Source organism: Herpailurus yagouaroundi, unplaced genomic scaffold (assembly GCF_014898765.1).
Source record: "Herpailurus yagouaroundi ecotype Mexico unplaced genomic scaffold, PumYag 100, whole genome shotgun sequence".
Lineage (NCBI taxonomy): Eukaryota > Metazoa > Chordata > Mammalia > Carnivora > Felidae > Herpailurus > Herpailurus yagouaroundi.
This window is the reverse complement of record NW_024412391.1, coordinates 31,044,894-31,069,085: the sequence shown is the minus strand read 5'-3', so window position 1 is coordinate 31,069,085 and position 24,192 is coordinate 31,044,894. Positions and strand designations below refer to the sequence as shown.

General features: G+C 37.6%; 1 protein-coding gene and 1 long non-coding RNA gene across 2 annotated transcripts in view; one reads left to right on the top strand and one right to left on the bottom strand.

Moving 5' to 3' along the window:
- Positions 1 to 9,337: 9,337 nt before the first annotated feature.
- Positions 9,338 to 11,211, bottom strand: SMIM30 (small integral membrane protein 30). The gene is made up of 3 exons (XM_040472198.1): positions 11,164 to 11,211; positions 10,707 to 10,800; positions 9,338 to 10,237 (listed from the first exon to the last, which is right to left on the bottom strand). The coding sequence occupies exon 3, from the start codon at positions 10,190 to 10,192 to the stop codon at positions 10,013 to 10,015; it is 180 nt and encodes a 59-aa protein (XP_040328132.1). The 5' UTR covers positions 10,193 to 10,237; positions 10,707 to 10,800; positions 11,164 to 11,211; the 3' UTR covers positions 9,338 to 10,012.
- A 53-nt stretch (positions 11,212 to 11,264) lies between these two features.
- The window catches only part of LOC121028462 (uncharacterized), a 59,831-nt gene continuing 46,903 nt past the window's right edge, over positions 11,265 to 24,192 (top strand). Inside the window, exon 1 of the long non-coding RNA XR_005789242.1 lies at positions 11,265 to 11,364. This is a non-coding gene — a long non-coding RNA (uncharacterized LOC121028462). The remainder of the gene's footprint in view (positions 11,365 to 24,192) is intronic.

Sequence of the window (24,192 nt, the reverse complement as noted above, 5' to 3'; positions counted from 1 at the left end):
GACAGAGTGTGAGCGGGGGAGGGGCAGAGAGAGAGGGGACACAGAATCCGAAGCAGGCTCCAGGCTCTGTGCTGACAGCACAGGGCCCGACACGGGGCTCAAACTCATGGACCACAAGATCATGACCTGAGTCAAAGTCGGATGCTCAACTGATTGAGACACCCAAGTGCCCATAAAGGAATAGATTTTGATTTTGAATAAGTGATGACAAGTACATGGGATGGAATATTATTTGGTTGTTAAAATATACATGAAATATTTAAAGGTTAAACAAAAAAACTGGAAAAATGGTATGTATGATTTATTCTAGTTCTCTTAAGTTTATGCCTGTGGAAGGTGACCTGCAAAAAAAGTGAAAGTAGTTTTCTACTTTGAGGGCAGGTGAAGTTTGGATCATTTTGTTATCATGCTATATCATTATTTAATGCTATTCAGAATTTCTTTAGTCAAAAAAGTGGTACATTACATTGTGTAATAACCCAATAATTTGGTTTATAAGTTGCAGAAAAAATTTTTTACTTTGAAGTCACTTGTCATTCATTTTATCAAACTGTATAACTACTTTCCAAGTAACTTGACCTCCCTAGGTCAAGCTTTTGTGTCTTCATCTGTAAAATGCAAGAGCACAGAGCTCTCATACAATTTGAGAATTAGCTCACCAAGTGGTTGTTCTTTCTATTTCTGGTCACCTTGCTTATTCATACACAGGGCTCAGCTGTGATTTACTTCTGGTTCATTTCTAAAACCAAAAGTTCAATGATGAAGTCTTCTCTTCACTGGGGCTATTTGAAGGAGCAAGTCATGGGCCAAATATGAATACCAAATGTGCTTTGAAAAATAGCAGCAAAAATAAAATTAGGTCCACATTTTCCTAAGAGAACTATTTTACAGAGGCCCAAATATTTGGATTAACAAGTGGATATTAAAAAAGATGATTTTTGTTGCTTCTTTGTACTTTAGTCACACCTGGTACTGAATTGATTTACTCTTCAGAAGTGGAAAGTCATAGGACCTGAGTGAAAGATCCAGCAGAACAGCAGGGTGGAATTATGGAGTGGCTATGTGACAGTCCACTTGCCATGACTAAGGATCAGAAGTGGGACCCTATTTGGAGCTTTTTATTTGAGAGTTTTCTTTGGAAACGTAGAAGGACTTGGGGCTCCAGGTATCTTTTCTCCTCTTCTTAAATTTTTTTCTGATTAAGCTTTTTCACCTGAACGAAATGCAGGCTTTGACATCACATGTCATCTAACATCACCTGTCACCTGATATCACCTATAGCATCATCTAAGAACTACAGTGTTTGACAACTGTCTTGTGCTTGCTTCACATTGGATGTTTTTCAATGGATGACATTTAGAGTAAATATGAATTGCCAACTGCTTTCTGAAAGATAGAGTTCGAGGCAGGTGGCTCAGTCGGTTAAGCATCTGACTTTGGCTCAGGTAGTGAGTTCCATCCCTGTGATGGGCTCTGTGCTGACAGTGTGAAGCCTGCTTCAGATCCTCTGTCTCCCTCTCTCTCTGCCTCTCTCTCTCTCTCAAAAATGAATAAACATTTAAAAAAAAAAAGTAAAACTCCATACTGATAGTGTTACTAAAAAGCAATAATAGGGGTGCCTGAGTGGCTCAGTAGGTTAAACGTCCGACTTCAGTTCAGGTCATGATCTCATTGTCCGGGAGTTCGAGCCCCACATCAGGCTCTGTGCTGACAGCTCAGAGCCTGGAGACTGCTTTGGGCTCTGTGTCTCCCTCTCTCTCTGCCCCTCCCCTGTTCATGCTCTGTCTCAAAAATAAATAAAAACATTAAAAAAAGCAATAATATTATCTTCAATATTATATCTCCGTCAGCATATAGACCTGTTTATTCAATGCTACTATATTGATGTGTTCTTCTGGAGTTTTTAGGAACTGAATTCAATCCACAAATACAGAAACAAGTATCCACTGAAACATCTAACAGCATGGACAGGGTGTGTGAGTACTTGCACTAATTAAAAGACACAATCTTGATTTTATGATTAAGATATAGGTGATGGAGGATAGGTGGATGGAAGGGAAAGGGTAGTAGGGGTAGTGGTATAAAAGGGATAATAAGTATCTAAATAACTATAAAACAAGGTTGCATGAAATACATTACTACAGGTATAAACAATACACTGTGGATTCTGGAGGATAGATATCATTAACTTCTTTGGGAAATGGCTTTCTTGGGGAAAGGCTTCTTTATAAAGCAAATGAAAGATGAACACGTAGGTATGGCAAGGCATTTGATTTCAGGCAGTCTGGTGTTACTGGAGTATAGCATGAGTAAGAGAATGAGAAGGAGATGAAGGAGAGGATCATCCTGTGTTTCAGAATGGTAGATCATTTCTAAATAACAAAGCATTAAATATGCATACACAATGCAAGCTTTTATAAATAGTGTATATACTCATTCAAATCAGCTAACTAGAATACATGTTAATACTTATTAAAATCATATTCTATAATTATTAGATGTCCAAGAAAATGATAAAATCTTGCATTGAATTTCAGACCTAGCCCATACAAATCTGAAAGGTTGGTATAGCTGTACTGAGTACAGTAAGGGCACATATAGGGTTAGTGAAGGGATGCTAGGATCCACTGTGTATTCTGGGCTGGGGTGTCCCTTTGCTACATTAACTCTGTATCACATATTCATTCTATAAAAGATTGAGTGAGCAGTAATTTCTATATGCCAGGCATTGTGCTAAAATCCAGGAATATAATAGTCAGTAATTCAGTCTCTGACCTCAAGAGCTTAGAATACAGAGATGGGGCTGAAGTTGGTTGAGATAAAAATAAGCAGAGATTCAAATACAGACTGCCTTATTGATAAGGGATGTAAAGAATGCTGTGTGAGCACACAGTAGAATATGTATTTCAGACAGGAAGGGTTAGGGAAGAGGTCCTAAAGAAGTGCTGTTCAAACCTAGGAAGGTAGGAATGAGGCAGGTGAACTTGGGAAAACTACACCAGGCAGAGGAAGTAACATGTAGATCTATAAAGTAGAGGAAGTATGCAAAATGAGAAAGAGAGAGAGAGAGAGGGAACACACATGATGCTTTCTAGGAAGTGAAAAACAATACAGCTGAAAGCTACAGTGTAAGGTAGGTGACGGAGAAATTGGGGTTCTAGTTGTGTTTATAAGAGATCGCAGAGGGTTACAGTGGGAGGTCAAAAGACCAGCTGGGGTGCCTGTGTGATGGTGGTCTGAACTTGGGTAGGAGCCATGAGGATGGAGAGAAGTGAGTGAATCCCAGGCACAACTTGGAGATGATTCCATAAGACCTAGACATGGCCTGGAGGTGGAGTGTGAGGGAGAGGGAGGTGCTCAGCATCCTCTCAACTGTCTGTCTTGGCCACTGGGATGATGGTGGCTGTTAGCGGAGTCCCATCAGTAGTGCCAGAAAAGACTGAGCACACGAAACTGCAAGGTTGCTTGTTTCTGGATACTGCCAGGCCGACATCAATTAGCGTGTGGGCTTTTTGCTGTGAGTGGGAGTGGCAGGGCTACGGTTGTTTTTCTTCTTCCTTCTTGAGACAATCTCTAATCATACTTGTTCAGTACAGAAAATGAGCTGCCCCCGCTTCACTCAATTGACATCCAAAACTGTACCAAATGACTAGACTATGGTTTTTAGTGGAGTTCAAAGGGAAAATCAGCTCCTCATGCTGCTGACTTAAAATGGGTAATTACAATATTTTTAACACATTCCACTTTATTAGTTTTGAAATTAGTAAAACTCTTTATGGAGCTACAGAATTCTACCACTAGGAAACCTTTTTAGAGTTTGCACAAATAATGTTACAGATGAAGAAATTGTCTAGGTTAAATTATGGGCTCAAGGTCAATTGCCTGGTAGTTACTTTTTTTGTCTCTAAATTGCAGTGATGATGTCTTGAAAAATGTTGATTAAATGAGTGGAAGCAGGCATATGTCATTATAGGACCCACAGAATTGTTTTATGTTGCTATTGAAATGCTCTGGTAATTTTTTGTGGAAAAATGAAAAGGGCTGGTCTGACAAATCATCTGAAATAGACTATGGTATAGTTTCTGTTCTTGGTGATCATGCCTGCTTTTACATTCTTTTGTTAAGTGATTTATGCACATTTATCCAGGGCATAATTATCTTGATTAATATTGAGAAATATGGTATTTATAATCCCAGTGTTTAACAAAGTGCTACATGATTAGTCCTTTAAAAATAATGAACCTTCTTGTATATAAATTTCATAATTTCATTTCAAATTATCAAGTGCCAACTAATATTTTCAAAATTTTGATCACCCATATATTATAGATTCAGTGGAAATATGTGAGAGGGGTATCATAGCTGTGATATTATAAATCAATGAGAAATTAAACCACATTTTAGTATTTTGCAGCAATCACATTTTTGTGGTCTTCTGTCTTTTGCATTTAGATGCTAGATGTCTATTATTTATTTTGCATTTATATGCTAGATGTCTTCTGTGATTTTTCTGGTCTTCTGTCTTTTGCATTTAGATGCTAGATGTCTATTATTTAATCACATAAATGATTTAGAAAAATTAAATTATTAAAAATTAGAAAAATTTTAAATATGCCATTTTATACACATACTTATTGATTTGGCCCTGTTCTCACCTAAGAATAAAAATCCTGTCTAGAATTAGTAAGTCTCAGTCAGGGCTTCAGCTCTATTCCCTACCATAGGAAACATTGAATACATTCTATGTTGCTTTTATCTTTATGACTTCTAAGGAGATGAGATTTATCAGAGTTCTTTTCCTGATGGAATATAGACCAGATCTATTTTCCTGAACAAGCAAAACCAAAAGTCCTTGAATCTTCGTAAATGACCAAACAGTTACTGCTAAGCTTTTGTGTCAATTAGTAAAGACCCATGGTCAACACGTTAGGAATCACTAAAACAGAATCAATTTTTTTTTCTTTCTTTCTCTTCAAAATTTGGGGAAGCTTTAGGGAAGCCAAATTTTCTTCACGGGTGTCTTTGAGTTTCATCAGTTTGTAAGCCTATAATGGTCGAAGTCAATTATGATAAAGACAACACTCAGGGAAAAGGTCAAAATATATAGTGACTGTTTAATAGGGGATTTGCTTATGTAACTTTCTAAAGAGAACTCTTTTAGCATATAAATACAAAATTGATGCTTACTGAGTAGTTAATTCCTTCCATGTCTAGAAAATATCTCCAAATACCAATAATAATAACCTCAAGCATGTCAAGTCTTTTGCATTTATTACTTCACGTATTCCTCATCTATCTATGAGGTAGAAAGTGTTATCGCCATTTAACAAAGAGGGAGACAGAAATTTAAAAGTGACTTGCTCAACATCAAATTTTAAGTAATGGAGCCTGGTTATCTATGTCTGTTGGACTTCAGAGCTTAGGCTCTTCATGCATATTGTGATACCACCAAAAAGAATATTTGAGTCTTTGCAAGGGAGATGGTTTGTATTCAGAGTTCTCCCTTTATTATGTGCTTCAGGCTATATAGCTACATCATCTTTCCTACATCCAAATTTGGAAATGGCATTTGACAAGCTTCTGCAGAGCTTAGAAAACCTAAGAAGGTAAAAGTGCATGTGATGTTTAGCTTTTGAGATTTCCTGGGCCTACCTGATTCCTTCAGTTGGTACATTTGGTATCACATCATTTTTTCAAGAAGCTGCCCTCACATTCTAATTGCTGAGACAAAATATAGATACAGACCAATTTTTTCAAACTTCAACTGTACTCCTGCATTCTTGATTGTCATCATACTCTCTAATTGAGCTTATTGAGTAAAGACAAAAATAAATAATATGCTGGATGGGTGAAGAGGGAAGGGCAGATGTGGATCACAGGACAAAGGTCTGTTAAATGAAATACCTTGAATCAATTCTTTACCTGACATTTCTCTCTCCAGAAAATTCACTCTTAAATATGCACTGAGGAGACCTCTGCTTACAGGAAGATGTAGTAGACATCCTTTTTCCTATTCCTTCCACTAAGTACAGCTAAAAACCCTGAACATCGTGTAAAAGACAAACATAAGAAGATTCTGAAAGGTAGAAAGAAGGCAGACCAGCCAGGGACCTCAGGACCAGAGCCAGACCTAGTGGTGAATTCTCTGGATTTTCTTTTTCCTCATAGTTTACTAGGTACTCTGAAGCTGGCAACCCAGAAATGTCAATGGGCTCAGACATGGCCATGAGACAGCGGAGATCACAGAGGAAGTTTGGACTTTTCACTCCCACCCAGTAGCCACATGGCACCCCACCTTCCGGGTCAGGGGAGGGCACAAGAGGAACAGTAATGAGGTGTCCCTGGACTTCTACCTCTATGTGGCAGTACTGAGGCAACAACGTCCCCTGCTCTGAGGCAGCATGGTCAGAGAAGACCTGCTAAAATACAACCTTCAAAGATGACCCAGTCTTTTTAATACCATACCTAAATTGTCCAGGTATTAATGGAAAATCGCTCATCATTCCAAGGAAGATCTCAGTTTGAAGGGAAAAGACAATCAACAAATGCCAATACTGAAATGACACATACGTTAGCATTACTCGATAAGGATTTTGAAGCAGCCATCGTAAAAGTCCAAAGAACAATTACAAACATGCTTGAAACAAATGAAAAAAATAGCAAGTCTCAGCAAAGAATTACAAGCTACAAAGAAAACTAAATGGAAAACTTAGAACTAAAAAAATACATGGGCACAATCTGTGAACTTGAGGATAGAACGCTACAAATTACCCAGTCTGAACAAAGAAAAAAGACTGAAAAGAAAAAAAGCTATAGGGCAAGTGAGACTGCAGCAAAAGATCTAACTACTGGGTGACTAGAGTCGCTGGAGTCAAGGAGATAAAGTACATGGGGCTGAAATACTGTTTGTAAAAATAATGGCTGAAAATTATCTACATTTGGGAAATGACATAAACCCATAGGTTCAAGAAGCTGAGCCAACCCCAAACAGGACAAACCCAAACGTATTCATGCTAAGACACATCGTCAACCTTCTGAAAACTATGAACAGAGAAAAAAAACTCTGGAAAGCAGCCAGAAAGAAGAGATGCAAGAAATGCACTGATGTCTGGCATTAGAGAAATGGGTGGGTTACCAGCACTTCTTGTTGATTTCAACTTAGTCTTCTGCCTTGGTAACTGAACTTATCTGAACTAACATGCACAGAGCATTTACTAGACATCTATAAATCATGCTGGCACTTGGGGGACATATATTAATCCCATTCTTCTTATAACTGCTCCACAGCAGTTATTATCCATCAGAGCAAATCAAGAAATTGCAGAATTTGAAAGAACCTCAAAAAACAACAAACAAACAAAAAACCCATCAAGCACATATTTTTAATTTGTAAGTTCTGGATGGGCTTCAGCTCTGTGAACTACTTGAAATTAATCTAAAAATGCCAGCATACTGGGGCGCCTGGGTGGCGCAGTCGGTTAAGCGTCCGACTTCAGCCAGGTCACGATCTCGCGGTCCTTGAGTTCGAGCCCCGCGTCGGGCTCTGGGCTGATGGCTCAGAGCCTGGAGCCTGTTTCTGATTCTGTGTCTCCCTCTCTCTCTGCCCCTCCCCCGTTCATGCTCTGTCTCTCTCTGTCCCAAAAAATAAATAAACGTTGAAAAAAAATAAAAAATTAAAATGCCAGCATATATGTGCATTTTTCCAGGCAAAGGACCAGTTTTTATCAGATCCTCGATGGAGTGGGTGGCCCTAAAAAGGTTAAGAGCCATTATAAGTTTCCGTTCTTTTCAGGCTAACCCATATAACCCAACCTAGGTAGAAAAGCAGCTAAAAATAGAGAAGGTACTCTTCAGTATATCCATCAAAATTCCTGAATGCTACCTCATAATTCTCTATTTTTTAAGGGAACACTAAGAAAATGGTTTCCTAATTCCTTCTAGGCACTTCTGGAAATACATGCTCATTAAAGAATATTTGCCTGCAGTCTTATTTTGATCGTTTTAAAAATAGTACCTGGAGGTGATTAAATGGCTAATGCACTGTAATTTCAAATGTACTTTAAGTTTGATTTCTCCCAATGCCAATGGAAAAGTTCAGACAAAGCAGCAGCAGCAGCATCTCTACACCAGTACCAATGTGCTGGTTTATGACATAGGGCAAACTGTTTTACAATCGATGTTGAAGTTCTATTAATTACACAATGTGTAACTGCCAATTTACCAAAACAAAAAACGTTAGTGCATTCCTTTGTGAAAAAATAAAACAGCTACGACAAACACAGATCCATTCAGTTTCTGTCTTTATAGCATGGCTTTCCCTCACTCCTTGTATCTTCTACCCAATCCCTCACGCAAGTTAGGTGAGTTCATCTGCAGGAACACACTATAAAGAGGGTTTTAGGTTGCTACAGCCTGTTTTCAATCAAAATTCAGGCTCCCAATGTTACCTGGAGAACTAGAAATTGGATAGTACATTATTTTAGTAAAAACTTGGTTACCTGCTTTCAGGACCCTAAAGTAGTTTGATTCACTCAGATTATTCCGCATTGGCTCTATCTACAGAATCAAAAGAATCACCAAGGGCCTTTGTTAAAGAGAACTCCAGGTTCCAGCCTCAAATTACAATGCAACTAGGAGGATTTGGGAATCTGAAAGTTTTATCAAGTCCTTCAGGTGATTCTTGAGCTCAAGCAGGTTAGAGTAGTCTTCTTAAACTTGAATATGCATACAAATTATTCTAAGCTCTTTTTTTTTTTTTTTTTAAATTTTTTTTTTTTCAACGTTTATTTTTGGGACAGAGAGAGACAGAGCATGAACGGGGGAGGGGCAGAGAGAGAGGGAGACGCAGAATCGGAAACAGGCTCCAGGCTCCGAGCCATCAGCCCAGAGCCTGACGCGGGGCTCAAACTCATGGACCGCGAGATCGTGACCTGGCTGAAGTCGGACGCTTAACCGACTGCGCCACCCAGGCGCCCCTATTCTAGGCTCTTGAAACAAATGCACATTCTGATCCAATTGGTCTGAATGGGGCCTGAGACTCAGCATTTCTACCAAGTCCCTAGGTGATATTGTTACTTTGAGGACACTTTCAGTAGTATGATCAGAGAGGGTATGCTTCATCTGGTTAGTGTATAAACCAGTATAGGCCATTACATTTTCCTTTTGTATCTGTGGAGTCTCTAACCAGGACTTCTACCTTGATACTGCCCATTTCTCACTTATGATTGATAGTATTCTCTACAAGCTAGTGTGATCACTTAAAGGAAGTCACCTAGCTGACATAAAAGTCCACAGAAAGTGAAGACAGCCTGAAATAAACAGAAATGAATATCACACATTAACTTACAACATAATGGGTTTGTATTTAATATAGTACTTCTCACTATAGAGATGTTGTTATTCAGTTAATATAAAGGTTTTTAACATTAAATCTCTTCTCCATTTAAATGTCCATATAAAGTATTTTTTTACATTAAATATTTTCTCCATTTTAACATTAGATACACTGAGTACATTTTTCTTACCTCTTCCCCCCAACCAAAGAAATAAAAATTTTAATTTCTGGATGTATTTGATACCTAAGTACAATACTAACTTGGGAGATAACAAAACAAAAATCTAATAAAAATATGGAGAAAAGTCTCCTCAGTGATGCAGGAGGCAGTGGCAATTTCCTAGGATTCTGGGTAAGGGTTTCCTTCTTCCTATCTCATGCACTTTGAGAATTCCAAAACTTTGAAATAATATGTAAATTTCGGTCATCTGACTTCTTTGAGCCTCTAACTAACATATAGGACTTTTAGACTGCTTTTTTTCAGTGCATTATTTGTTGTGAAGGAAACTTTTTTTTCCCATTTAACATATATCAGTTTGCTTCCATTTACAGGGAGACAATTAAAAATGTGAAAATACCCTATTTCTTGGGAACTTTCAGACACTAAAGATCAGTTTTTAACCTCAATAATTCACAATGGTTTTCTGGGCAAGGTCTGATTCAGAAGGCCTGTCAAAATCACATTTGTCCATTTCTCTTTCGTGCATATACCCCCAAACAAGCACAAATGCCTGTAATGCTGAGAGCCACACCTAACAAGAGAGCGACTGCATCTCCAGCTTCTACTGCTTCAACAACAGGCAGCACCAAAAGCAGTGAAATGAGGACCAAGAACAACTGTGCTGAAACTGAAGCCATGATGTTGGGATTTTCAGGTATCTCGATCTTGAGGGCAGAAAGTTTCTAGAAATCAAACATGGAAACAAAAAGGAATCATTAAAACTTTCCACCTTTTCAAATGACAGCATGAATACATAAATAACAATCCATATAACCTTTTAAATTTAAATGTCAGACCCATTTCCCCATTTTAAAGGTAAAAAAAACCCGGTAAGTTTATAAAACAGTTTAAAGAAGGTCATTTGAGGCTAATCCCCCCTTTCAATGCTAATTCCTTGACTCCAGCAATGTTTCCACATGCTATCATGCCAACCTCGTGTAAATCAACTAAGCAACTTGAACAGAACATAATTAAGAACAAACAGAAAACACACCAGACACTCGGAAACTTAAATATCCTAGTATTTTGAGTAAATGTTGAGTAAAAATTACATTTTCTTAGGATTTCTCCCACCCAGGAAATGCAGACAAATCTGGCAAAAGTCATGCAATATGTAAGTCTGTGAAGTTGTGGGGTATTAGTAACACTTACCAAAGAAAGTACTTATGTATAATTCTATCTGATTCGAAATACTCCCTTCCTGGAGTTCCGGATGCTGAGGCTAAGAGGTTCCACGTGACAGAGCCTAGTATCAGAAAAGGGTAGGATTTAAGAATTAATCATCACCATCATTATCATCATCATCATCATCATTTTTTAAAGATACAGCCACAGTGCAGAAGGAGGAAGTCGTTCGGAAGAGAGAGGAATGGATAGTAACTAGAGGAAACAGTTTGTTCAGGCAGGGGAACTAGACTTAAACTTGGGTCAGTTCGCCGGCACAGGAAAAGCTAAAAATAAACCGAACCCAGAGTAAGTTTGTGCCAGGATTTGATATTAAGATTTTAAAAAGAACCCCTGCTTTGTCCCGGAGAGGTGCAAATATCCTTGTTTTACAAATACACTGAGGCAACCCTAAGTATCCTTTGGAGACGAGTTCCTACATTACCTTCCGGGAAGCAGCCATTACAGGAATGGCGAGGAGGGCGGGGTCTCCAAACTACACTTCCCACAATCCCCGCTGCCGACGTCTCCCAGGATGCGCCGGCGCGCTCCTCGGTAACTGGCTGAGGGAGTGACGAGCACGAGCTACCGGAGACAAGGAGGAGCTCCCCTGCGGGTGTTCCTCACAGGGCGCAGAGTTTTACTGGTAAAGTGGTTTAGTGGGTTTGTACAAATGCTCTCTCAAAAATGTGATAAAGAAATGACAGTAGGTGGTTTTTACCCTATCTAAGGTTTCGAGACACACACATAGTTATGTCTTTTCTTAGATTGAAATGGAAACACAACAGCGGGAAAATAGCACCCGAGCCGAGTCATCTGTTTCGGGCGCTTTTAAACTAGCGGCTTCCAACATTTTGAAGCAGGGAATCCCCTGTCACCATCTTCCAAATGTACCTTATGACGTTTTGTGAATTCTTTTTAATCAAGAGGGGAAAACACGTTTAATTAGACATTTTAGGAAATGTTAAAACCGTTTGCAGGGAAAAAAAGTTTAGGAAAATAAAAAGGGTTTATAGGAAGATACCTATTATTTATGAAGGTTCTAGGATTGAGTTTCCCCATTAGTTCAAGAATGCTAATAATTCTTTTCAATTATGTTTTTATGATACCCACCCTAGCTGCCCCCAAACATTTATGAAAATATACGAAATTATTACTTTTAAACCGTAAGTGAATTGTTTCCATATGTAAGTCAATCCTTTCTGAAAGATACTCTTGAGTGCTAGTACCTGTGAAGTCCTTAAATGAAACTTTCTAGTCATCCAGTTTTCTGAACTCTGATTTGCTGATTCGGCTATTTATTTGGCACCGTCACATGGTAAGTTATTAATGATGTGTGTTAGGGATGAAGTCACTCCGCTTTCTGAAAGTCAGTCTCTCCGGTGTAGCAGGTACATTCAGCTCGGTGACCGTAATTAGCACGTGATCTTGTGTTGCATCTTATGCTCTTTCATAAATGTTACCAAATCTCTCTAAACTTACAGCAAAACTTTATATTCCTGTCTCCTAACACAAACCCAGCAGTGAAGTGGGCTAATCATAATTGTTTGAATAGATACATGTGCCAACAAGGTTTCATGAGACCAAGAAGTGCCAAATAAACCAAACCAAGGCCCCTTGCATAGTAGAAGTTTGAGGATAACTACACAGTAATATTGGTAGCATTGCTTCTCTAAACTTGATTGTCTTAGTAAAGTTTTGTCTTTGCCTCATTTGCTTTGAACTTTTAGTATTGTACCTTTCGAACCAAGTATATTTGAAATATATTACAAGATATTCTCTTGCTTTCTAGTGTGAACATTTTGGGGATATTTTTCCTTTTATGTCTGTTAAAGTTACCTAAAGTCAGCAGACTATTTTAAAGTTAGTGTTATTGCAGGCTTGTTTCTAGATGTGTCAACATTGAAGATAATGGTTTGGTTTTAAGTTTCAAGAGTCTGTGGATGGTAAAATGCTTTTTCTTTAAAATATTAAGAGGTCACTTAATGACCTGAATCATCTGAAAAAGAGTGGCAGAAGTTTGTGCAGCAGTGTTTTGGGCCTAAGTAGTTTTAATTAATTAATTACTTAAAAAAATTTTTTTTAATGTTTATTTTTGAGAGAGACAGAGACTGCAAGTGGGTTAGGGGCAGAGAGAGAGACACACACACAGGATCTGAAGCAGGCTCCGGACTCTGAGCTGTCAGCACAGAACCCGATGTGGGGCTGGAACCCACGAGCTGTGAGATCATGACCTGAGCCAAAGGTGGATGCTCAACTGACTCAGCCACACTGGCACCCCTAATTAATTAATTTTTAAATAAATGTTTTTATTTATTTTTGACAGTGAGAGCATGAGTGGGGGAGGGGCAGAGAGAGAGAGACAGAGAGAGAGAGAGAGAGAAGATCCAAAGCAGGCTCCATACTGATAACAGCCAGCCCGATGAGGGCCTTGAACTCACCTACGGTGAGATTGTGACCTGAGCAGATGTGAAATACTCAACTGACTGAGCCACCCAGGTGCCCCCAAATAGTTTTAAATAAAGTTGGTTAAATTTCTCTAACCATTCACCCACCCCAGGCAGGCAGTTTAACACCCGAATTGCTATATATGCTTTTGTGACCTTTTTCCAATCCTAGTATCAAAGTCGTATGGTATTCTAGTTCTCAGTTTTTTCTTACTACTCTAGTGATTAAAAAAAAAAATCAATTTATTCCTTTGCTTAAAACTCTCCAGTTCCAACACGTTAAGTTGAAGTGCAAACTCTTTATCAAGGCTCACAAAACCCTATGCATTCTGCCTCTTTCTGCATTTCTGATGTCAGTCCACCACTCACCCATGCTTATTCCATTTCAATCACATTCATCTGTTTGCTCTTTCTTAAATATGCCATTTTTGTTGTTTCCTATTGAATTTGCCCTTGCTGTTGTCTCTGCCAGTAATATTTTTCTCACGGGCATTTTCTTTGTTTCTTTTTTTCTTTTTACTTTTTATTTAAAGTTTAGTTAACATACAGTGCAATATTGGTTTCAGGAGTACAATTCAGTGATTCATCACTTACATACAATACCCAGTGCTCATCATAACAAGGGACCTCTTTTATACCCATCACCCATCTAGCCCATCCCCCACCCACTGCCCTCTATAACCCTTTAGTTCTCTGTCATTAGGGGTCTCTTGTGGTTTGTTTCCCTTTTTCCTCTTTTTTCCCCTTTCCCATATGTTCATCTGTTTTGTTTCTTAAATTCCACAGACTAGTGAAATCGTATGGTATTTGTCTTTCTCTGATTGACTTATATATTGATTCATATAACATAATATGGTCTAGCTCCATACACCTCACTGCAAATGGCAAGGTTTCATTCTTTTTCATGGCTAAGTAATATTCTACCGTATGTATATACCACATCTTCTTAGGCAGGTGTAGGTGGAAACTAAGTGATCAGCAGGACGCGCGGTAAGCCCAGCGTCCTCCTACGCCGCCATCTTCTCTCCAACTCCTCATATACCACATCTTCTTTATCCATATATCAGATGATAGACATTTGGGCTCTTTACATAATTTGGCTATTGTAGATAACGCTGCTATAAACATCAGGGTGCATGTACCCTTTCCAATCTGTATTTTTGTATCCTTTGGGTAAATACCTAGTAGTGCAATTGCTGGATCATATGGTAGTTCTATTTTTAGTTTTGTGAGGAGCCTCCATACTATTCTCTGGAGTATCTGCACCAGTTTGCATTCTCACTAGCAGTGTAAGAGGGTTCCTCTTTTTCTGCATCCTTGCCAATACCTGTTGTTTCTTTTAATTCTAGCTCTTCTGAAAGGTGTGAGGTGGTATCTCATCATGGTTTTGATTGGAATCTCCTTGATGATGAGTGATGTTGAGCATCTTTTCATGTGTCCGTTAGCCATCTAGATGTCTTCTTTGGAAAAGTGTCTGTTCGTGTCTTCTGCCCATTTCTTCACTGGATTATTTGCTTTTTGAGTGTTGAGTTTGATAAGTTCTTCATAGGTTTTGGCTACTAACCCTTTATCAGATATATAACTTGCTGATGTCTTCTTCCATTCCATAGGTTGCCTTTTAGTTTTGTTGATTGTTTTCTTTGCTGTACAGAAGCTATTTATTTATTTATTTTAAATGTTTATTTATTTATCTTTAGAGAGAGATAGAGTGTGAGTGGAGGGAGGGGCAGAGAAAGAGGGAAAGAGAAAAATCCTGTGCAGGCCCTGCGCTGTCAGCACAGAATCTGAAGCGGGGCTTGAAACCACACACTGTGAGACCATGACCTGAGCCGAAATCAAGAGTCAGATGCTTAACCTACTGAGCCACCTAGGTGCCCCCAAAAGCTTTTTATTTAAATGTAGTCCCAATAGTTTATTTTTGCTTTTGTTTTTCTTGCCTCAGGAGACATATCTAGAAAAAAGTTGCTATGACTGATGTCAGAGAAATTATTGCCTGTGCTCTTTTCTAGAATTTTTGTGGTTTCAGGTCTCACATTTAGATCTTTAATCCATTTTGAACTTATAAGAAAATAGTCCAGTTTCATTCTTTTGCATGTTGCTGTTCAGTTTTCCCAGCACCATTTGTTGAAGAGACTATCTTTTTCCATTGGATATTCTTTCCTGCTTTGTCAGAGATTAGTTGACCATATAGTTGTGAGTCCATTTCTGGGTTTTCTATTCTGTTCTCCTGATCTGTGTGCCTGTTTTTGTGCCAGTACTATATTGTCTTGATGACTACAGACATGTAATACGGGTTGAAATCTGGAATCGTGATGCTTCCAGTTTTGTTTTTCTTTTTCAGAATTGCTTTAGCTCTTCAGGGTCTTTTGCGGTTCCCACACAAATTTTAGGATTGTTTGTTTTAGCTCTGTGAAAAATGCTGTTGGTATTTTGATGGGGATTGCATTAAATGTGTAGATTGCTTTGGGTAGTATAGACATTTTAACAGTGTTCTTCCAGTCCATGAGAATGGAATGCCTTTCCATTTCTTTGTGTCTTCTTCAATTACTTTCATAAGTGTTATATAGTTTTCAGAGTACAGATCTTTTACCTCTTTAGTTAGGTTTATTCTTAGGTTTCTTGTTTTTGGTGCAGTTGTAAATGGGATCGATTCCTTGATTTCTTCTGCTGTTTCGTTATTGGTGTATAAAATGCAACAGATTTATGCACGTTTATTTATATCCTGAGACTTTGCCGAATTCATGTATTAGTTCCAGTAATTATTTGGCGGAGGATTTTGGGTGTTCTACATAGAGTATTATGTTGTCTGCAAATAGTGAAAGTTTGACTTCTTCCTTGCTGATTTGGATGTCTTTTATTTCTTTTTGTTGTCTGAATGCTGAGGCTAAGACTTCCAGTACCATGTTAAGTAGTAATTCCCACCGACTTTTTAATGGCTGTTTTCTCAGTGTCGTTCAAGTTTCTGCTCAAATGTCACCCTCTTCTCTGAGCACATCACAAAAGCTATCTCTTCCATTCCAATCTGTCCAGTTTCCTGCCTAATTTTTTCCTCATAGTGCCTATCACTAACTGAAATTATATTATGTATGTATTTGTTTATATATGTAGTAAGTAAGCAAGTACAGGAAAGTGAAAATTCCATGAAGGGCAGGAAATATTTCTGTCCTATTATTTACTACTGAGTTCCCAGATTCTACAGCAGTGTCTAGCATGATAGATAATTAGGAGATATTTTGTGAATGAATAAATGATGCTAGTATAAGACTGTAATTTGATTAATATTTACTTGCCTTTATACTGTTCATGGTAGAAACTACCTTATAAGTAGGAAGTCTGCATTTGGGCTAAAGTATGAAGATACTTGATTATCTAGACTGAGATTACTTTGAGTCTTCATTCAAAATTTAGTCTTATGTATTTCCTCCATGATACTGTTAACAAGAATTTACATTTATGTATATATAAGATGTAGTAGCATCTAAACAGGAACAACTTTGTTCAAGAACCTGTCTGTAATGGCCCCTACTTACTTCCTCTGTCCACTAGGAGCATCAGGATCTTGACAACAAATGTTGATTAAGTCTACCTGAATCATGTATTTTTTTCCTTCCCAATACTTGAAATGTTTCCTTTAAATACTTCTTAATGTTGGATGAATGGTATTGGCATTTTTGGTGGGACAGTGCTTTGTTGTGCAGACACAATATTTCAGGATCTTTAGCATCTCTAGCCCATTTCCATCAGATGTCAATAGAATCACCAGGACAACCAGCTGCCCTTACACATTGCCAAATACTCTTTTGTTATGGATACTGTTCCTAGTTGAGAACCATTCCAGGTTTCATGAACAAAATGAAAGGTGTAGTTGAGAGCAGAATGAAATAAAACAACAAAGAGTTCACACACACATGTCTATGTGTATACACACGCACACACACACAAACATATATACAGACACACTAACACCGCAATGTCTTAATGATTTAGAACTTCTTCCTCTAAGTGTGCTGGTTTTATGTTTTGGGTTATTTACAGACTCTTTTCTTTTTTTTTTTTTTAATTTTTTTTCAACATTTATTTATTTTTGGGACAGAGAGAGACAGAGCATGAACGGGGGAGGGGCAGAGAGAGAGGGAGACACAGAATCGGAAACAGGCTCCAGGCTCTGAGCCATCAGCCCAGAGAGCCCGACGCGGGGCTCGAACTCACGGACCGCGAGATCGTGACCTGGCTGAAGTCGGACGCTTAACCGACTGCGCCACCCAGGCGCCCCTACAGACTCTTTTCTTTTTCCAGCCAACTCTCTGCCAGATAGGCTCCAGTGGTCACTTTCTTATGACAGCACTGATATGTAGATTGAAGTGAGATTTCTGCCTTTATATCTGCCACTCAGTTTAGTCTTAAAGTTGCAGAGAGATAATACGCTATAATACAAGGCATACTAGTTTTTCCCTTGGTGGCTTTGTGGATTTGGGATTTTGGATTTATTTAATCTCTCTGAGACTCAGTTTTCTTTCACAAAATATGTTGTGTGAGGATTAAATGAAATGTTTTTAAAGTGACTGAAAAACGGACCAGACATCAGTACTTCTCAATTCCTCCTTTAATCGTATTTATACATCTCTGATTAGTGGTTAAGAGTTAAGGTCTCTGGGGTCAGACTGCTTGGTTAGAATCCTACCTCTGCTGCTTACTAGCTTATTTATTCATAAAATTGGGTATAATAGTAACTACTTGATATGTATTGTACGAAGATTAAATAAATTAATTCCTGGAATTAGTAGCTGGCATGTAGTAAGCCCTCACTGAATATTAACTATTTAATTTCTTACTAGTTTCTGTTAATTACATCCATGAAATATGAGGTCTCTAGGATGTGGTTTTCTCTCTACTGTGAATGTGCTATTCTGCAGATGCACATAATAAGTAAAAGTTGGCTGTGGAAACTTTGGATGCAGACACATTTTAGGCCCCCTAGGTTTTGGATTGAGGACTGATTAGACACATTCCCCTACTACTTTAAATCTGTGGTAGTTGTTTCAAAAAAAATCCAATTATTGCCCTGATGGCATTTTCTATTGAACTATTTCATACCCATTGGGGATTATGTTTATGTTTAAAACATATTATCCACCTAGGTGGTGTTGTATTATTAATTCATCATATTGAGTTCCGGAAGTTTTAAAATTATGTTTAAGAGGGTCTCGATATGGGCAAATAGCCTTAAGAAATCATTTGGCTGGAATGATCTCTAGGGTAGCCTTAACAAAATGCAACAAACAAAGAAGCAAACACTCTTAATTCGTTTTGAATTCTGTTTCCAATTACGGTAGCTAATCTGTAATTCTGTACTGCTTTTCTGATAAATTACAGCAAAGTAAAAGGCAGCACTATAAGCTTTGCTAAAAGGGAATTATAATAATTGAGACGCTGGGCTCAGAGGAATGTATGACTTTTGATAGATTGTTATGGGATAATTAATTGCAGATCTTGTAGGACAGACAGATCTTGTAGGACAGACAGCTATTGTCAAATAGCTTACAAAAAATCATGTTTCTTCCTTTTTAAAGTTTGTCTTTGACTTATAAGTCAAGGGTTGTAAAAATGGTTTCCATTAATTTATGAGGGACACAAAATGGTGTTTTTATGGGTTCTCTGCTTTTCAAGAAACAGTAACAAACTGGATATTAACCAGGACTCTGTTAAGACTAGAATTGTTAGTTGAAGAACGTAGTTGAAAGTCTATGGATGTAAATGAGAAGACTCAGCGAGACTAACCAGTATTTTTGGTGATTCATTCCATAGGAGACATACCAAAAAAAATAACTGGACTTGTTCAGGTTGGCCAGTGGATGAGAGTGATACAGAAGCATGTTTTAGCACAATATAAGAAAAAGCTTTCTAATGTTCTAAGAGGGAATTGGCTGTGTTGGTGAGCAGTGAACTCTTGATCAGAATAGGTTAGCTTAATGATTACTTGGCATGATGTTGTAGAGAGGAATCAGACTTCACAAGGATGATTGGCTTAGTAGATGTCCTTAAAGGTTTTCTCTGAACCTGACATTCTCTGATTCTCTTATCTCCTCCTTTCACAACCCCAAAGTCTATGCTAGTAGTCTGGTGCTTATTATAAGGGTTCATTTCAAGTCTTGGGGGCACTGCTATTTATCTTTCTGAAAGAATTCTCCTTAGTATTTCTTTCTTTCTTTCGTTCAAATTGGAAGGAAATAATATACTTTTTTTCTATTTCTGAAAAGGAAACTTTTTAATAACTTTTTAATATTTATAAATAAATATATATGATATATTGCTTATATTGTTCATATTTTATTATCAGCCTGTGTAACTTGTACTATTTCATAAACTATCATGTAGGCTGAAGTGAACAGATGAAAAATGGTTCTGTATATTTTATTTAGACTAACAAAAGTTTATAGTCTGAGGATCAGTATATAAACTTAGTCAAGCTTTTGTGATGTGTTCTTAAAATGAATTTGTTATGGAATACCTACAAAATGCTTCCTGCCATCAGTTGTAATGATCTTAACAAATTTGTGAATATGAAATCATTGTACTGTACATTTCTGGGTGATTAAGTCTTAGACCAAAGTAGGTTTTCATATTTATTATTGTTCTAAGTTTCATACTATGCTTTTCTGGGAAATTAACTATTTTCATTTAATTTCTGAGTGAGTTAATACGTTAAACTCTGAACATAAAAGTCTATTTGGCTTTGGGTATGTGGGTAGCAAAATATGTGCAGTGTATAGAACTGGAAACATGTTGACACTGTTTATTATACTGCCTAGATACTTAGCTACTCAGGGAAGCAAAACCTGAAAAAAAGATACTGGTTAAACTTGTGGTATTGTATTTTCTAAGCAATTCCTTGGAATCTGTTGTTTAGGTCAGAGATTTTCTCCCTGGATTGCTTGAGAATTGACAACAAAATATTCAAATTCTTTCTATAATTATTTCCCCCTAGATAATAAATACAAATTTACTGAAATTTACCATGTGTTTTTACACTGGTGCCCTGTAGTGCCCACATGTCAAACAGTCATGTGCTTTGAAGAGTCCCCTGGAGATTCTAGGGAAGAGTGGGAGCCAACCATAGTGCCCATATTTGTGAGGTCATTTTCAGCATACAACAGTTTATTTTAGTGTTTGTATGTCGGGTTAAGTGCATAAACATATGGTACTGCCCAGTTTTAGCTTAATTAAACTTCAAAGTCCCTAACAAAAACTATGGACTGAATATAATACTAATCACTCAAAGGATTGTAAAATGAATGTCATGATTTAATAAATGCAGCCAATAATGTTTGGATCTTCAAACAGCTTCATCTGTTTGGATCTATTTATCTTTGAGCAGCATTGTCTTTGTTAGCTTGTAATAACAATGATTGAATTCAGAACTAGATTTTGAATCCCAGCATCAATAAATGGTAGGCAAAGATTAAAAGAAATGATGTATATTTGATTGTATAAATCTCTACTTTGAAATTATTAAGAGTATTTTTTACATTTTATTAATAATTTATTTTTTAATTACATCCAAGTTAGCATATGCGATAATAATTTCAGGAGTGGCTTCCTTAATGCCCCTCACTCATTTAGCCCTTTCCCCTCCCACAACTGCTCCAGCAACCCTCCTTTTGTTCTGTATATTTAAGAGTTTGTTTTGTCCCCCTCCCTGTTTTTATATTATTTTTGCTTCCCTTCCCGTATGTTCATCTGGTTTGTATATTATTTTTTAACTTAAAAAAATGCTTATTTATTTTAGAGACAGAGAGTGAGCAGGAGAAGGGTAGAGAGAGAGGGAGACACAGAATGAGAAGCAGGCTCCAGGCTCTGAGCTGTCCGCACAGAGCCTGATGCAGGGCTCAAACTCACAGACCATGAGATCATGGCCTGAGCTGAAGTCGGACACCTAACCGACTGAGCCACCCAGGTTCCCCATCTGTTTTGTATCTTAAAGTTCTCATATGATAGTTGTCTTTCTCTGACTAATTTTGCTTAGCATAATACTCTCTAGTTCCATCCACGTGGTTGGAAATGGCAGGATTTCATTCTTTTTGATTGCCGAGTAATACTGCATTGTATATATACACCACATCTTCTTTATCCATTCATCCATGGATGGACTTTTGGGCTCTTTCCATACTTTGGCTATTGTTGATAGTGCTGCTATAAACATTGGAGTGCATGTGCCCCTTCGAAACAGCATACCTGTATCTCTTGGATAAATACCTAGTAGTGCAATTGCTGGGTTGTAGGGTAGTTCTATTTTTAATTTTTTGAGGAACCTCCATGCTGTTTTCCAGATTGGCTGCACCAGTTTGCATTCCCACCAGCAGTGCAAAAGAGATCCTCTTTCTCTGCATCCTCACCAACATCTGTTGTTGACTGAATTGTTAAAATATTCTTAAGAATATTTTAATGTGAAGAAAGAATTTTGGGCCATTATTTATATAAAGTTTAAATTTATTTCTTTTTTCATTTTTAAAATATTTCTACTATTGTATTTTTTGAAATGTATCTACTAGCACAGTAATAACATGGGTATAATTTGTATATTTTATGTACATATATGTGAATATTGAAAATATTTGCCCTCATAAGGTGTATGGTGTAAACATTTGGAAGCACTGGTCTAGATTTGATTCAATAGAAGTGAAGGGGAAAGGGAAAGACATAATATCATTTTACTTTTTCCAGAAAACCTGAAAAGAATGGGTCTCTGACCCCATTGCATCTGTTCCTTTCCATAACAAGAGCAGGGCTTTGTCATTCAGTTATCGGAAATCACTGTATCACTGTCAAGTTAGTGATTCTTCTGTACTTGGCAGGAATTTATACTTAAATAAACAGAAGTTTCATTTTTTTAAAATATAATTTATTGTCAAATTGGCTAGCATACAGTGTGTAAAGTGTGCTCTTGGTTTTTGGGGTAGATTCTTGTGGTTTATCACTTAACATACAACACCCAGTACTCATCCCAATAAGTGCCCTCCTCAGTGCCCATCACCCATTTTACCCTATCTGCCACACCCCCATTAACCCTCAGTTTGTTCTCTGTACTTAAGAGTCTATTATGGTTTGCCTCCCTCCCTCTCTGTTTGTAACAACTTTTCCCCCTCCCTTCTCCTACAGTCTTCTGTTAAGTTTCTCAAGATCCACACATGAGTGAAAACATATGATATCTGTCTTTCTCTGACTGACTTATTTCCCTCAGCATAATACCTTCCCGTTCCATCTGGCATGATTTCATTCTTTCTCATTGTCAAGTAGTATTCCATTGTGTGTATAAACCACATCTTCTTCATTCATCAGTTGCTGGACATTTGGGCTCTTTCCGTAATTTGCCAATTGTTGAAAGCACTGCTATAAACATTGGGGTACATGTGCCCCTATGAATCAGTGCTCCTGTATCCTTTGGATAAATTCCTAGTAGTGCTGTTTGCTGGGTCATAGGATAGTTCTATTTTTAATTTCTTGAGGAACCTCCATACTGTTTTCCAGAGCAGCTGCACTGATTCGCATTCCCACCAACAGTGCAAGAGGGTTTCCATTTCTCCACATCCTTGCCAGCATCTGTTGTTTCCCGAGTTGTTAATTTTAGCCAGTGTGAGGTGGTATCACAGTGTGGTTTTGATTTGTATTTCCTTGATGATGAGTGACATCAAGCATCTTTTCATGTGTCCTTTGGCCATCTGGATATCTTCTTTAGAAAAGTTTCTATTCATGACAGAAGTTTGATTTTTGTGGGCAAGTTGGCTTTACTGTGTGGCAAACTCTGACCATATATAAAAGTTGTATTTTATTAAAAAGATGGCACATCTGAATCTGTCTGCTGTTGTACTCTGACCTATTTAAGTGTTTCCTTTGTGTCTATATGCTCTGGAAGAGAAGCTTAAGTCTGAGATAAATGGGACTGCCCTTAGGTGGATCAGGTGATTTAATTTCTACTCTTCAAAATGATAGTACCAAAACAACAACAAAACTCAAAAAGACAAAGACCTCCAAAGCTAGAATCCTTTCATATCATTTGGATTGATAAGTGGATGGGATAAAAGAGTCATTTGATTCAATGACAACCTTTCATTCATTTTAAAAGGAGAGTATTTTATTTTGTTTTGTTTTGCTTTATTTTATTTTCTTTGTTTTTTATTTTAGAGAGAGAGTGCAAGTGGGGGAGAGGGAAAGAGGGAGAGAGAGAATATTAACCAGGTTCTGTGTTCAGTGTGGAACCCAAAGTGGGGCTTGATCCCTTGACCCTGGTATCATGACTTGAGCCAAAATCAAGAGTTAGATGCTCAACTGACTGAGCTACCCATGCACCCCTCAAAAGCAGATCTTAAAAGATTGAGAACATGAGAACTAAATGCTATTCTAATTCTTTTCATTTTTATCAGAAAAGACCTGAGTCCTTATAAGTCCAATAAAATACATTTCCCATCTCTTTGAGGACATAATGCTATGGACAAATCATTTTTATTCTTTTCTATTTGTGCTCTTTCAACTAGAATTTTACTAGAATATTATCCTTCTTAAAATTGGGTGATGATAAAATTATCCAACAACTTTTGCCAAACGTTCAAAATTATTCAGGATAAAGGGTAGAAATAAGGTAGCTTTTAATGCCAATGAGTTGGTTCCTAAATTTTGTTGCAATTAAAAGGCAACTGGAATCAGTTAGGATAGATTAAGTTCCAGATCTTGCCTCTGCCTCGATTAATCGATTCATATCTCTAATGGAAGACCAAGGCAAAGTTATGATGAAATCAGCAAAACTACTGTATACTGCTGTATTTGCATTACACAAGTATCGAAGAGTCTTAGATTAGGTTGCATTGGAAATAGATTCTGAGATGAAGAGTTGCATGTAAAAGTTTTTTTGAGAACTGGTCTCCCGAAATGCACCTGAAAGGAAATGAGAAAGAGGATTGGGAAGAGGGAGAAGCTGGCATATAGTACAACATCAGTGGAATCTGTAGGGAGCTCTGGAGCTGGGATGTCCCTTC

Coding starts and splice junctions, on each gene's coding strand:
- SMIM30 (XM_040472198.1), bottom strand. CDS start 10,192: ATGGCTTCAGTTTCAGCACAGTTGTTCTTGGTCCTCATTTCACTGCTT.